The sequence below is a fragment of the Eleutherodactylus coqui genome, chromosome 8 (genome assembly GCF_035609145.1).
Source record: "Eleutherodactylus coqui strain aEleCoq1 chromosome 8, aEleCoq1.hap1, whole genome shotgun sequence".
NCBI lineage: Eukaryota > Metazoa > Chordata > Amphibia > Anura > Eleutherodactylidae > Eleutherodactylus > Eleutherodactylus coqui.
This window is the reverse complement of record NC_089844.1, coordinates 74,260,395-74,276,248: the sequence shown is the minus strand read 5'-3', so window position 1 is coordinate 74,276,248 and position 15,854 is coordinate 74,260,395. Positions and strand designations below refer to the sequence as shown.

The 15,854-nt window shown below is 40.2% G+C and overlaps 1 protein-coding gene across 3 annotated transcripts in view; it reads left to right on the top strand.

Annotated features, from left to right (window-relative positions):
- Window positions 1-15,854, top strand: part of MAP3K20 (mitogen-activated protein kinase kinase kinase 20) — a 187,291-nt gene that overhangs the window by 82,826 nt on the left and 88,611 nt on the right. For all 3 annotated transcript variants that reach the window (XM_066575837.1, XM_066575838.1, XM_066575839.1), the window contains exons 7-10: window positions 89-226; window positions 1,910-1,996; window positions 4,951-5,025; window positions 10,814-10,920. In XM_066575837.1, coding sequence (XP_066431934.1) covers window positions 89-226; window positions 1,910-1,996; window positions 4,951-5,025; window positions 10,814-10,920 — 407 coding nt within the window. The remainder of the gene's footprint in view (window positions 1-88; window positions 227-1,909; window positions 1,997-4,950; window positions 5,026-10,813; window positions 10,921-15,854) is intronic.

Genomic DNA, 15,854 nt, shown 5'->3' with positions numbered 1-15,854 from the left:
ATCAAGCATGTATTGGACTTCATATTAATGTTTGACATCCTGTCTTTTGTTAAGATTGTTCTCTAAATAAAGCGTTTGTATTATTTAGATTTGTGACTTCGGTGCCTCGAGGTTCCATTCCCACACAACTCATATGTCCCTTGTAGGGACGTTTCCTTGGATGGCACCAGAAGTAATCCAGAGTCTTCCAGTATCAGAGACATGTGACACATATTCATACGGTGTGGTAAGTGGCATTTATACTTTAGTCCACAATATTGTTTAACCTTAATAAAATGAGGAAGACTTGACCTGGGATGGAAAGGAGCTGGAGGCTCCCGTAAAAGGATAGTCAAATTTAAACATTGATGACATATCTACAGAATATGTCATAAATGTCTGATAGATGCACTTTGACCTCTGCACCTATTTCTAAGGTGGAAATATAAACTAAAAAAAAAAATTGTTAAAGTCATTATTGATTGTCAATAAAGATAATAGAAAAGTTACATCCTACAAGTGAAAAAAAAAATACATATAAAACATTGCTCGTACTCGGCATTTGCCAGGATTGGTGTATTCTGGCTATAAAAATGCTTTATTAGTTGCCTAGACATGAGATGACTTCATAATAATAGAATATACTTGTATAGGGTTTGCTAATTTCTCTGTTGTCGGACTTTAATGGCCTCATATTAGCAGCACCACCTACATGTATAGATAGTAGTAACCAACTATGCAGATGCCTTTATTAGCCAACTGGATCAATTGTGTTTAACCAGTCCGGTTCCATTTATGCCTATAACTTTTATCTAGTTGATCGTTATTATGGCAATGTTACTTTCTTTTGTGGAATTAATTATGGTTCACCCGCTAATTAGTTCTGAAATAGAATAGCACAAATTTGTTGTGTTGATCTATTACTTATTTTTAAAGGAATATCATTTCATACAAAAATTCCTCTAGATCTTCTCTACTTAATAACGTCTTGCGAAAAAATCTTACTTCGTCAAACCATTTATAGTTAGAAATCCAACTGATTGATGAGCTTTGCAAGAAATGGTCCTTGTAGGCACTTTCTTCCATGTCAAAGGTTGACCGGTCTACCAATAAGGCACTCATGAAGTATCCTTGCCCATTGAGTTATCTTTGTTGGCTTTTTAAGTCCTTTTTGCTTGACATAATGGTTACTTGGTAAGAGGTCATCGAATTATATTTTATGATTAAGTCTTATGACAGCGCTTGTATTTCAGTTGAAAGCGAACTCTTCTCCATCCGCTATCTTTCATCCATCCCACACCGTTGAAGAATCTAGTTTTTAATATACAGGGATATACACTTTCATAAATATTGCTGGAGTTGTAAAAGCTCAAAACTCTAAATTAAGAACCTTTTTGTTTTTCCCAAAATTTTGCTGACTTGCAGTACATTGCTGATGACATCAATATATTTAAGAATCGGATGTTGATGAGACCTTTTTACAGGCTTTCATACAGTTAACAACTTTTTTAGCAATCTGAAAGCACTACACCGTAACTTGTAATTTGTCACCGTTTGTCAAATGTGTTCATTAAATGCCGGTGATGTAATATAAGAGTTATAATTAGTTGGTTTGTAGTTATGTTTAATACTATCAACCTCACATTGAATTAATATGTTGAGTATATTTTGTCCGAACAGATAAAATTGATATTTGTTCATCTTTTTTGTTTTTCTTTAATTAAATTATATTTTCCCATTAGACATTTCGGTATTAATTCAATTTATTAATTGACACCGAATCTGCTGTTCGGTAATTTAGGATTTTGAGTTTTATTGAATATACTTTGATGGCAAAGAGTTTGTTAGCGTGTGAATGTTACACCGTTATTTATATAAAGTATATCCTTTAGATGGTAAATGTAGTGAATTGTTTTTATGCTCTTTTTAGGTATTGTGGGAAATGTTAACAAGAGAGGTTCCGTTTAAAGGCTTGGAAGGACTGCAAGTGGCTTGGCTCGTGGTAGAAAAAAATGAGGTAAGGCTACTTTTTTTGCTCAGATACAGTTGATAGATATGAAAACAGTATTGGGGGTTTGCAAAAGACTTTTTCATCTTCTTCAAATTGAAAGTAAGTTCAACGCTTATGGAAAGATTACCAGTAGGAGCTAACACAAAGGGTCAAAGTGATGTTATTCCTCATGAATGGACCCTTTACATCTAATTGTTGCGGCTTCACATCGTGATGCTGTAGATCAAATATTGTAGAACTACTGTACTAGTTTCTCAGTCTCAATAGGGTAACCTGGGGGTTTGCTCTTCGTGATGAAAGGAGCCATTGCGTCCAAGGTAGGGGACCAGTTTAACTCCGTCTCCCGCGATTTTGGGCATCTTTTTACTGGCCAGGAGTTGATATTTCAGTGAGAGACCTTCAGCTACTTCAACTTAACTCTCCCAGCAGGAGACGTTTTACTACAAGAAGCTGTCACTTTAGATGAGAGTTTCAAAAATAAAAGAAGAAAAAAAAATAAAGAAAATTACAGTTTAGCCTCCCGCAGGATGTTCAACTCCACATTAAAGGTATGTTCATAACATGTATTGGCAAGGCTGCGGCTGAACGGCAAGGTTCCTCCTCAAAGCTTTTCCATTGAATAAAGTCTTTAGTGGTGTAAACACTTCCTATGCTAGAGAAATCAGACGGGAAATCTCTCTGCTTTTTTAACTTTCTTACGTCTCTGCTCTGAGATTTCAGCGCAGCACAACGATAGCACCATTATTCATAGAGCAGACATTTTAACTATTTATGACAAATTATTACATCATTCCAATATCATAATTTAATGTGAAGCCTGAGCAGCCATTTTGAGCCCAGTTCATTTCGGCAAAGGTGAAATTGCAAATCAAAGACAATTAGATTTCAGCTGTCACATTAGGAGGATATGAAGCCAAGATACTGATTGGTTCCCGTGGGCTATTGTTTTTTTCTGATCTTCGCACTAGTGACCATCAATGACCTCCACTGTAGTAGGCAGGTCACCCAGCTACAAAGCAAGCACTTTAGTAATAGGTACCTTATTCTCCACATGCAATGGAATTTATTTTGTACGTCCATAAACAGTACGTTCAAATTTCATAAAAAATATTACATTTTTAATTTTTTTTTCTCCAAGAATTTAGTATTTTTAATTATTAGTGGTGATATATACTTTTCATGACTTTGAATTGAACGCCTTTGCATCCTAGCAACCCAGATCTTTTATTGAGTTGTTGCTTTGATTATGTCATATATATGTGATCTTTTTCTGCCTGCAACGGGAAGCAAGTAGTATTATTCTTGGAGAAATAGTAAGTGGCTGGACAGAGAGAGAGCACAGTGGCAGATCATTCACAATGTACAGTACAATACTGCTAAAGTCTTCATGGAATTCAAGTATTTTAGTCTTTACTGTCTATATGCGAACCATGAACTACTAAAAATGAATACCTATATTGGCCCAAAGAGATACAATAGATGCTTCCAATGTCCATCTGACATTTTATTATGTGAACCCCCTGCCATACATTTAACAGAATGTAGCAGGTTTCCTTCACTAGGTTACTTCCCCAGCGAGGTTACAATACATTTGCTACAGCATGTGGTAGAGCTGCTATTGTCCGGCAGGGTCTGTGAAATGGGGTAACGGTGCTACTAGATACCAGCATAGTCAATAATATTTTCACATGATAGATGTAAATGTGAACTATACAGCTGTCATGTCTCAAGATCAGTCATGAATGCAAAATGTATCAAACTTGTAATTACTTCCTGCATTCATCTAAAAAAGTAAAGTATTCTGCAGATATATTTAGCGTGCGCTTTAGACCTTAATGTATATGTTATCCTGTGGTGTCTTGATAAAAAGCAACATTAAGGCCGTACTTACACAGTCGATAGGGAGTTGCCCCCGAGATTTTCAGGCACAATGCGCAATACGGACATTTTATGGTGATATATGCAAGACACTGCACATTGCAAGTCCTACCCTCACACGTGTATCACCCAGAACTAGGACTGGCTTCAGTTTTTCTGTCTTGCAAGATAAAAACTGTCTGTGTAAATTGACCCCTTAGACACAATGGGTTAATATATTGTGCAGGTCCTATACGTCGGGGAAACACACTGAACTCGCCCAATTTTCTCGCACTGTAAATAAGGACAGCCCGCAGAGTCAGTATTCTATCCTTCTAATCTTTACTCTCATCCATTCCCAGTTTTATCTTACATGACATCTCTTGAGTGCATGGCCAACACTGCTGACCCCATAGTCTACACTGGGTCACATCTCAACATTTCATATTTCATCACTTGTTCATTATCTTGTCCTTGGTTTTTCCAAGGCTATTTCCAATACAATATAAAATAGTTTATATGCAAGTAAATAAGTTAAAAGCTAAAGTAGTAGCCAAAGTTGGCTATTTTTTTACTATTTTCATGCAGCTGCTTTGTTGACTATTTCAATAAAAGCGATAATAGGGAGTGACTGCCATATTTGTTGACACTTTTGAATCGGCTCCTCAGAAACTTATGAAAAATATTTTTCTTGTTATCAGCTTGTTCAGTTAATTACAAGTAACCATTTTTACCAATAGTTTCTGAGAAGGTAATTCAAACAGGGCAACCAATATGGCTGTATTCCTGGTGCAACTTATTGTTTAGTAATGAAGGGGTACTTTAACATGTTGGGTAGAAATTCTCTTGAAGATATCATAACAGTCGTTTTGCATCAAAACAGATTCTATTAGATCTATTGAATTATCAAGACGTAACTGTAATTTGACGGTCTAGCAATTGGGAATGTCTTCAGAAACCTTATGGTTCCATTAGAAAGTGGAAGCTAAATTTAGTTCTAACTATAGTGGAATCTTCAAAAAGTTCCAATCGGGCATCTCTCAGTGTGTTTTTTGTAAATCCTTGAGCAGATACAAAAATTCTTGTACGCCTTTTGTTTTCAGAGGTTGACCATTCCGAGCTCCTGTCCTAGAAGTTTTGCAGAATTGATGCGTCAGTGCTGGGATGCCGACTCAAAGGTATTCGGTTTAATAATGTTGTTTTGTTAAGTACTATTGTGCACCCAACTGAACCTTTACATTCAGTTTGCCTTTTTATGTATAAGTGTAAAAATGTCTCTCTTAAAAAGGGTTCTGCCTTATATAATCTACTCAATTCTCTATCGGTTTTACGGCTGATGATGTCTCTTCACCATGTATGATATGGCAGCAGTATAGTTCTGACAAAAGTGACAAAGTAAAACCTCAGTGGTTAAAACTGAGGTATATCCTTGTGGTCGTAGGACGTCACCAAATCATGACATATACAGTAATCTAGGTTGTATTGTCATCTAGAATTGTTCGAAATGGAGGTCGAAGACAGCATGATTCACCAACCACCACTAAACCATCTAAGGCCTTCTTCACATCACATTTTTGTCTCCATTTAATGCATACCGGAAAAGCTTCCAAAGTCTGTGTGAAAAGGGGGCTGCGATGGATGCCTAATGTTGGCATCCTTCACCCATAGACTTTAATGGTATGTGTTTAACTCTATTCAGTTTCCCTGCCATCCGCATACTCCCTAGCTATTATTTATTTTGTGTGGAAAAGAGCATTATGGATTCCTTGGAATTACACAACAGAAACATAAAAATGACCTGTCATGATGGGTTTATTAGTCACTTTTTGAAAACTAAATGTGAGTTAATATGTATATTACATTACACTATATGCATATATATATATTAGACTATGCAGAAGAGGTCTGACAAGGGAGCTTTCTTCTGCATAGTGTTAGACACACGTGGTAGACCTCGCCCGACATGGGAGCTTTGCAGGGAAATCTCAATATCGAACAAGGTCCGAAACTGGATTGGAAAGATCACTGCAAGATCATTCAGTCCCTCTCATTCGCTTATACAGCGAATGTAAAAGACTGACTGATTGTGAACAATTTCTTGTCTGAACAAGCCAATGATATAAACAGGATGAACGAGCGAGCGATGACGTAACGCGCTCATTCAAATGATAATCAGCTCATGTAAAAGGACCCTAAACCTCTGTGGTACACTACACACAACCATGTGACCAGCACCATATAGGAAGACATACTTATATGCATGTATACCTTAGTACTAGGGCTGGGACATCAACACAAAAATATCGATAGTCGATAGTATCGACCATCGCTGAACAAACTATCGATAATTGTAAAATATTGGTGGAAAACTATCGATATTTCGATATATCGACTTTTTTTAAATGCTGTACAAAAAATAAAACAGGTCTAGGTTTTAGAAAGCAACACAATCAGCAAAAAAATTATAGTTTTCTTTTAAAACTTTAAACTGTTGAATTTATTAACTTCTAACTATTAATAATATCATGAAAATATATGAAGTTATAAATGAAAATAAAAAATTACAGATGAAACCTAGAATTAAAATGAGGTGTATGAGAAGACGTTTTTTTATCATTGGCCCCAATAATCGTTATCTAATATTAATTTGCTCGTATGCTCTCCCTTTAAAATGCTCCTTCGAGCCGACATAGCGTCACCAGCTTTTAAAAACATTCTTTCTGCAGGAACCGAAGTAGCAACTACAGATATTTTCTACCAAGCTGGTACAAATTGGAGTAGGGTTGGCATATTTCCCTCCATATTTTAAAAGGATTGTCTCCTAAATGAAGTGGGGGTGGCATTTTTAAGTACGAAGAAAGTCCTGACGGGATGTGAGCATGATCTCTGTGTGTTCGTGGGGCTGCGTGCCCTGCATTTTTTCAAGTTGCCGCTGAGGGACCAACGGTCTCCATGGCAACTTGTAAACAATGCCTGGTAACGCGAACGCAGTGCCCTGAACGCAATTGTAATTGCGTTAGATGGGTCTCCTATCTTTTCTATGGGCACTGGGTTCATGTTAGACGCTGAACGCACGACATGTTGCGCCTCTTTTTCTGGACGTGACTTTCGTGCGTTCAGCGCAGCCCTCCATCTGCATGTGGAAATTCTTTCATTTAGAAAGCATTGCCCACAGCCATGGCGTTAGACGCAAGCGTTCAGAGCTTGCGTCTAACGCAATGAACAAACGCATGTTGAGGAGGGGCCTAAGACCCCACTTTTTCTGAGAGTCATTTTGCCTGGAGCAAACCTTATTGGTGACAAAGAGTCACCTCACACTTTCCAGAAGTTTCTAGAACTTGTTTATAAGTTCATTAGTGCCGAGAGCAAAACTACATCCTGTCCCAACACAGAGGAAAGGGCGGAATCTAAAGAAAGAAAATCTGGTCACCGAACCGCAAGACACGTTTCTGCTTTACAAAAATCAATATTATATCGCCTTAAACTATCGATGTTACCGATATATCGGACATAACAATATCAAAAAGTATCGCCAAAGCATTAGCGATATATCAATATTTTGATAGATCGGTTTTCGATGTCCCAACCTTACTTAGAACCAAGCAGCCGCCCCATGAATGTGGTAGGCAATTGAGTTATTTTGCACCATATAACATTGTGCCTTTGCATGCTGATGGGAGTAGGCGTTTGCACCTTTATGCAGCATCTGTCAGTGTAGACTTTTTGTGTGATTTATTGGGCTTTGTTATAACATAATGAATACATAAATCTTTTATATCATTAAACTATAAAACAGCTTTTCTTTAGGAATTGACAGATACGTACAGGTATAATAGTAGCAGTAGAGTTTGTTAAATATAGTACATCTGTGTTTGTTATTCGGCATAACTCATTGCGATATTACTATGTGCTACTATAAAACCCCTGAAATTGCAGGCTATGATCTGTCTTAATTGTAACATGGTTATTATCACAGCATGTATTGTATCACCGAATAAAATGCACTTACTCCATTATGTTTTGGAACCTGTATTCCACACTTTAGAATGTTACATTATTTTATTTATCCATTAGTAGTACACAAAACTTCGTAATGTAACTTATTAAGACAAAGTGGCATTTTCCTCACTTTCCAGCAACCTTGTCTGGAGGCTCTCTGTAAGGCCGCCTGCAGACGGCCGGGTCGGATCCGGCTGCGAGAATTCTCGCAGTGGGACCCGACCCGAGTGTCTGCAGAGAGCAGCACGGGCACTCACCTCTCCCATGGCCCCGACTCTTTCATGTGCCGGCGCATGTACAGAGCGGGGCCGGCGGCCGCTGGGTGACGTTACTGTGCGAGGCTATGTGAGCCCCGCACAGAAATAGAGCATGCCGCGATTTGTTTGCCACACGAGATTTCGCGCAGCCAAATCGCGGCCATCTGCATAGGATTGCGTTTGTTAACACAATCCTATGGCAGCTTCCAGGGGCGGAAATTCTGCAGGAAATCCCGCCGCGGAATTTCCGCTCGTGTGCAGGCGCCCTAAATGATCACAAACCTTCTTCATCTCCAGAAAACCATCTTTTGTAAAGTATTGGATGGGGGTAGGGAGAGGAGGGGGATGCTGCTGTAGCTTTTCAGAAGTGTTTTAGTTTAACGGGTATTGTGGAGACTTGGCAAAATTTTCTAAATTTCCCTAATGTTTCCACTTATTGACATTATTCAAAATGTTTGTCTAAATAATAATAATAATCATCTTCATTTGTATAGCGCCAACTTATTCCGCAGCGCTTTCAAGCATGGGAGAAACACAGACAACACAACAATTACATTTGATATACAATCAGTTTCAAACAAACGGGGTAGGGGTGGTACAGGAGGTACAAGGGAGGGGATGAGGCATGGGGAAACACAGGCAATACGAGAATTACATGTGGAAATCTTATCAGAAAGCAGGCGGGGTGGGGGTCGTATGCAAAAAACAGGGTGGAAGGTGTGGGGAGTAATAGGGAGGAGCAGGGGGACGTCAGGAGATTTGGTATGCCTCCTTGAAGAGGTGTATTTTTAAGGCACATCTGAAATTTTGTGCATCGGGAGTTGTCCGGATGCCTTGGGGTAGAGCGTTCCAGAGGATGGGTGCTGCTCTGGTGAAGTCCTGTAGACGAGCATGTGAGGTTCGTTTTAGAGTAGTGTTTAGTCTGAGTGTGTAAGCGGATCGGAGTGTGCGGGCTGGGTGGTGTACGGACAGGAGGGAGGTGATGTATAATGACGCGGCACCATTGGGAGCTTTGTGGGTGAGGGTGAGGAGTTTAAATTTAGTTCTGCAGTGGATGGGCAGCCAATGCAGTGACTGGCATAGTGCAGAGGCATCTGAGTAAAGGCTGTAAAGAAAACTGAGCCTATCTGCCGCACTTAGTATGGATTGGAGGGGAGCGAGTCTGCTGCAGGTAAAGCCAATGAATAGCGAGTTGCAGCAGTCGAGCCGGGAGTGGATGAGGGCAACCACGAGTGTCTTTAGCGTGTCCGTTGTTAGGAACGTCCGTATTTTAGCAATATTTCTGAGGTGCAGGTGGCATGTTTGGTCCAGAGATTGGATGTGGGGGGTAAAGGAGAGGTCAGAGTTCAGTGTGACACCAAGGCAACTGGCATGCTGTCTGTCCGGAATGGAGATGTTAAGGGGAGGTCGATTGGAAGGCGGAAAGATGAGGAGGTCAGTTTTAGAGAGGTAAAGTTTGAGAAAAAGGAAGGACAGCTGACAGACAGTCGTGATATTTTGGAAGAATGGTTCGTAGATCTCATGGGAAGAAGTGTGTAGTTGGGTGTCGTCAGCATAGAGATGGTATTGGAGGCCGGATTTGAGGATGGTTTGTCCAATTGGGGCTGTTTAGATAGAGAAGAGAAATGGAACAAGGACCCAGCCCTTTGATACCACGACAGCAAGAGGAAGTTGGGAGGAGATAGAGCCAGTGAAGGAGACACTGAAAAAGCGGTCAGAGAGGTAGGAGGAGAACCAGGAGAGAGCAGTGTCCTTTAGGCCAATAGAGCGGAGCATAGTGAGAAAGACGTCATGGTCGACAGTGTCAAATGCAGCAGACAGGTCAAGGAGGATTAGTAGGGAGTAGTCACCTCTCGACTTTGCCGTCATCTGGTCATTTGTGAGAGCGGTTTCGGTTGAGTGTAGAAAGCGGAAACTGGACTGGAGGGGGTCGAGGAGAGAGTTGTCAGAGAGAAAGCGTGTGAGGCGGGAGTAGACAAGCCATTCTAGTAATTTGGAGATGAAGGTGAGGTTTTAATAACCAAACTGAACTCCAGTACCTTTTATTGGCTGACCTCCATCTCTGCTGCAGTACAGCCAGCTTCAGATTTCCACATTGTTATTTAAAATGGTCCCCAGGGAGTTCACAATCTACATCTCCCAGATGCTCCATTCACACCTGTACAAATTGTATGGTTATTACAGAATTTGAAAGCACTAAGAATGCCTAACCAGTAAAACAGTGGAGCCTACGGGTCATACCTATTGGATACCAATGGAGAACTAAGCAGGAATGAGGAAGGGAAGGGGGGGGGGGGGTGTAAAGAAATATCTCTGCAGCCTTGTAAAACAAGTTATGACATTCTATTACAAAATTACATGAGATCACCTTATGAAACATATAGCTTTCACGTTGGATCACCGGAATACCCCTTTAATAACAAAAAGCAAAAGTGAGAAACAGAGAGGAGGCATCTGATTGGCTCAGAGCAGACATCAGAATCCTTACTAAGCTGCATGAAATCCAGCAGAGGGAAAGAAAAAACCTCCAAAATATACACAGTAGACACATCGCATTATATCTAATATCCCGTACCGGTCTTATTCTTGTTTTGTACAATAGATACTCTAATAACTATGATGCAGTATGTTTCCAATTTGCATTTTATGTTTACTTTTATTTATTTCCGTTTTTCTCCAGTGCTTATGGGTTTTTTTGTTTGTTTTTTAGAAAAGACCTTCGTTTAAACAGATTATTACAAACTTGGAGTCCATGTCAAATGACAGCAAGCTGCCAGACCAGTGCAATTCCTTTTTGCATAATAAAGCTGAGTGGAGGTAAGAATGGTGATTTTTGAGGTCTTACACATTGGGGAAAGTTTACTAAAAGTTATGCTGCGTTTATTACGGAACGATTATGATTCAGAAAGTCACCCAAATGAGCGAAAAATTGTTAAATGAACCAACAGCTGAATGAAGAATGATAATTGTGTGGTTCTTGTTTATCATTCACTTTCAGCCGACATAAAAACCAGCCCCGAAAAAAAACTCAATGAGAACCGTGCGGTCTTAACAGACTGCCCAAGCGCGATCGAGCTGGTGATGATTTTCGGGCAACTTAGGCGACAGTTTCGGAAGAGTTTTATTCTACATGAGCTTTGCCTGGCTAGGACCTCACATGAGGGTGAAGTGGAGTGATGATCCCTGCAAGCTTTATTTTGCTTGAGCTTTTTATTTTTCTTAGACATAACGGGAAGTGCCCGATTCTGGTTTGTCCGGCGTCACCTCCAGCTGGTTCGCGCTCATGCATCCTGTTCTCATTCCATTATCATTCAGTTTTGCACATTCCAGGACCTTTGAATGATCGGTGTTTAAACTGTCCATTGAGTGAGCGAGCCGGCGATGGTTTTTATACTGGCTGAAACTGCGCACCAAACAAGAACCTCATCAATCTCGTTTAGCGTTGCGTCGTTGGCTCGCGTTTACACTGAATGATCATTCCCTTTTGTTCCGTCTAAACGCACCATTAGCTGTTGTGCTTTAGGTTTGATATGTTTAGCCCTGAGGTTTCTAACCCAGAAATAACATAGAATGTAGTTTAAAAGATTGTCCGGGCCCAAAACGCATATTGATGAGTTACGCACAGTAATACTCCCCATAAGGCCGGACGAGTGTAAGTGTATTTGGGCGCGCCTGAGCGCTGGGTACTTATGGAATAAACAATACTTTTTCGCATGTACATTGGCGCATTTTTCTGTACTTTTTGCTCCCGTAAGGCATGTTCATTTGCGTGTGGCAAACAAAGACGAACTGATTGGAATGACTAATTAGTTCCAGATGTGTTCTTTTTCCAGTGAGATAACGCAACATATCACGCAATTTCCTTACGTATTGCACGCACATTTTCGCACCCCCACACTGACTTCTATGTGCCATTTAGTCTGCAAATATGCAGAAAAATAAAGCATGTTCCAATGTTTTTTTTGTGCGACTGAAATGTGCATGCAGAATACGGAAATGTGAAATCAATGGGTTCTATTTTCTGCATATTACGCGTGCAAATACGCCCATGTGAAGCCGGACCAATAATGAAATAAACTATATGTGGTCTGTTTTATCATCTTTATGTTAGCTGCATGAAGCCTGTTCCCCTCCCACTCATAACGCGGAGCCATCTGCTCCTTTAAATCCTCTGGAAGAGACATTACAAACCGCTCGGTATCATCAGGAGGATCGGTACCACAAGTTTCCCACTGCAGTCTATATATAGAAACGATGGAGCCCGTCCAGGGAAAACTGTTACAGAGATGCCAAAATATTCAAAGCTTGTAGTGAAATGTGAGCAGAACAATCAAAAACCGTGCAAAATACGGACACTGCGGACGATACGCAGGAACCAGGGTGAACTAACTAACTAACAAACAACCACGGGCTTACAAATGAAGTTCAGTAGATTGAAGCTTCAATAGTACAAATGGAAAAAGTGACTCGGGGTCTGTAGCCGGGTCACATGACGCGAGTATTAATAGTAAGACTCCTGCTGTAAAGATTTAGGAGCTGTAGATGCTCCGCGGAATGTCTTGCTCCATCTACTGTTGAGGAATGAAAACTTGAACTTAATTTGTAGGCATCATAAAGTTAGGATATGGGATTTGTTCTGCCCAGTAACTGACCCCATGTGCATTAAACCTACACTGATACATTGTAACACAGTAAGAGGATATGTGGCAGACCAGCGGGGCTCCAGATAGGGACCTGCGGCCAGTAAGATTTCCCGTGAATGTGTGCTGCTGTAATGTACAAAGCTGGACCAGTGCAGCACACGTTAGTGGCAGTGCTCTATCATTCATAACGGGGGTTCCGAGTGTGCGATCCCCTCCAGTGATGTCCCAATAGGGCATATGGAAAAGGTTAGTGGGATGATACAACCCTTTTTAACCCCTTAAGGGCATGGCCTATTTTGGCCATAAGGACACAGCAATTTTGGGGGAATTTTCAATACTACTTTTCAAAATCCATGACTTTTGTATGTTTCATTGACCATGTGAGAGCTTGTTTGTTGCTCGGAAAACTGTCGTTTTTATTGGTACTATTTTTGGATACATATAATGTATTGTAAAACTTAAAAAAAAAATTGGGGGGGGGGGGGAGGGCAGTGAGAGAGAAAACACAAATTCTGCCATTTTTTTCTACAGCATTATAATCATGCAGCATAAATGACACGATTATTTTTTTCTGCGGGCCGGTACGATTACAACTATACCAAAATTATTAGTTATTTATTTTAGGTTTTTCCACTTTAGCACAATAAAACCCTTTTTTAAAATCTTTTTTTAGGTTTTATTTTTACATTGTGGCATCCAAATTCCTATAACTTTTTTATTTTTCCATGGATAAAACCCTGTAATCTTTTTTTTTTTTTTGCATGACTAGATGTAACTAGGTGTCGTTTTTATTGGTACCATTTTGGGGTACAAACAGTTTTTTGGTCGCTTTCATTGCATTTTTTTGGGAGGCTAAATTAACAAAATAAGCATTTTTTGGGTGTTCCTTCTTTTACGTTTTTTTGCCATGCAGCATAGTTTTCCCAATTTGACGTACAGGTCGTTACAAATATGATGATACCAAATATATGTGATTTTTTAAAGTTTATACAAACGGGAAAGTATGCAAAAAAGTTATTTTTTGTAATTTTTTTTACATTCCATTTATTTAGTTCTTTTACATTTTTTATGTCCCTATGGGATACTTGAACCATGAAAGCTATGATAATGCCTGGAAGTACTTCTGTACTGCACTGCACTGTCACTTAAAACAGCAATCATAGGCCATGGCAGGCCTGGACACCAGTGTGTGGCTTCCGGTTGCCATGGCAACCCATCAGCCCTCCACGATTACATTGCATAGGGCCGATGATGTCACAGAGGCAGAGCACCAGAACGTAAACTTAAGTCCTGTGGTGTTAAGAGGTTAAGGCTTTGTTCTTCTTACTTGCGTTGTGCGCTCCTTTTTCTTGATCCATTATGGGAGCGGGAAACTCAATCCACTGGCCAAACGGATCCATCGTATGATGGGACTAAATGGCGCTGAACGAACCTCATAGCTTATTAATGGGGTCTGTTTGGGTTTCGTATGGCCATCCAAGTTACATTACTCTTAGATCGCATTCACACCGGCGTATTTGCGCAGATTTTTGCGTGTTCACAATTGTGCACGCCATGCGCAGAGACTAGAAACCATTGGTTTCAATGTGTTTGTTCAGCATGCTCTACTTTTGTGTTCTTTTAGAGGTCTATAGGGGCGTGCGCAAATGTGCACAATATGCTGTGAAATTCTGCGGTTAAGGGAACGCATCTGGAACTCATTAGGCTAAATAGGCATTTAAATTGAAGCGTGTCTGCATTCCGTGTGCAAGAAAACATGGCCTGAGGGGGCATACATTGATACGTGCGCAAAAGAGCCTTGTTCACAGCGCAAATATTAGGCACTGAATCACAAGAAATTGCGCATACGCCCATGTGACGCCACCATTAAACCCTGTTTTCATATGTACAGCACCCTGGAGTTAACGGCGCTTTAAAATAAATAATAAGCACTCTATTGCAAAAATTAGTCATTATTTAAGGGGTTTTCCCATTACTTAAAATTGCTTCACAGTCACTCTGTCCTTCCTGGTTGCTGCTGATCAGGACATGTGACTGCTGCAGCCAAATCACTGAGCAGAGCAGTGACCTATTGCCTGTGATTGGCTGAAGCAGTCACATGTCCTGGTCCGTAGCAACCAGAAAGTGTTTGTGAAGCAATTTTGAGTTGTGGGGAAACCCCTTTACAGGGCCCGACCCTATCGCTCCCCAGTTATATACAGTAATTAGATTAGGATGCTTCAAATTATACTTCTCTTCATTCTCCAGAATATTCTGTCATTTGCACAATTATCATCAACACACAAATGGTGGCAAATCCACGGATGCGCAGATGCAAAGTATTCAGATATTCACTAATCTATGTCTTAGGTTAGTTTCACACGGGCGATCATGATTTTACCGTGAGAAAATCGCGGAAAAACTGTGTCTTTGTTCTCGCGATGCCAGTAATGCTCTTTTATTAGAATACTAATCGCATTGCTGCCGCCCGCGATAAAAGCGTGCAATATTTTATCGCAGAAGTCAATAGAACTTTTTAATATTAAAATCACAACATGCTTTCTTACTGACTCTCGCATCAGGTAAAAACCGCGCGCAAAGATTTTCTCGCCCATGTGAAACCACCCTTAGGCCGTCTTTACACTAGCGTATTTACGTGCGCCTGAATGCTGTGTTTTCTTGGAAATGAACAGCTTTTTTTGCGTGTGCAGTGGCGTATTTTACTGTTGTTTTTTGTGCCCTCAAAGAATGTTCATTTGCGCACGATACACAAAGACGCACCAAATGAAATGGCTAATTAGTATTAATGAGTTCAGATGTGTGCTTTTTCCTGCGTAATTTCAGTGTTTCACAGATCTCCTTGAGTATTGCTCACACATTTGTACACCCCACCTCCCCCTTCCATTGACTTTTATAGGGACCTTTAGTGTGCAAATGCACAGAAAAATAGAGCACGTTCTATTATTCTTGTTTGAACCGAAAAGCACTAGAAAAGTACGGAAATCTGTACAAAGCCATTGAAGTCAATGGGTTCTATTCTGTACAGATTGTGCAGCCAAATACGCCTTGTGAAGCCGGCTTTACTGTATGCTAGATTTGATAAAGCCAAACTGCAAAGCAACTTGCAGG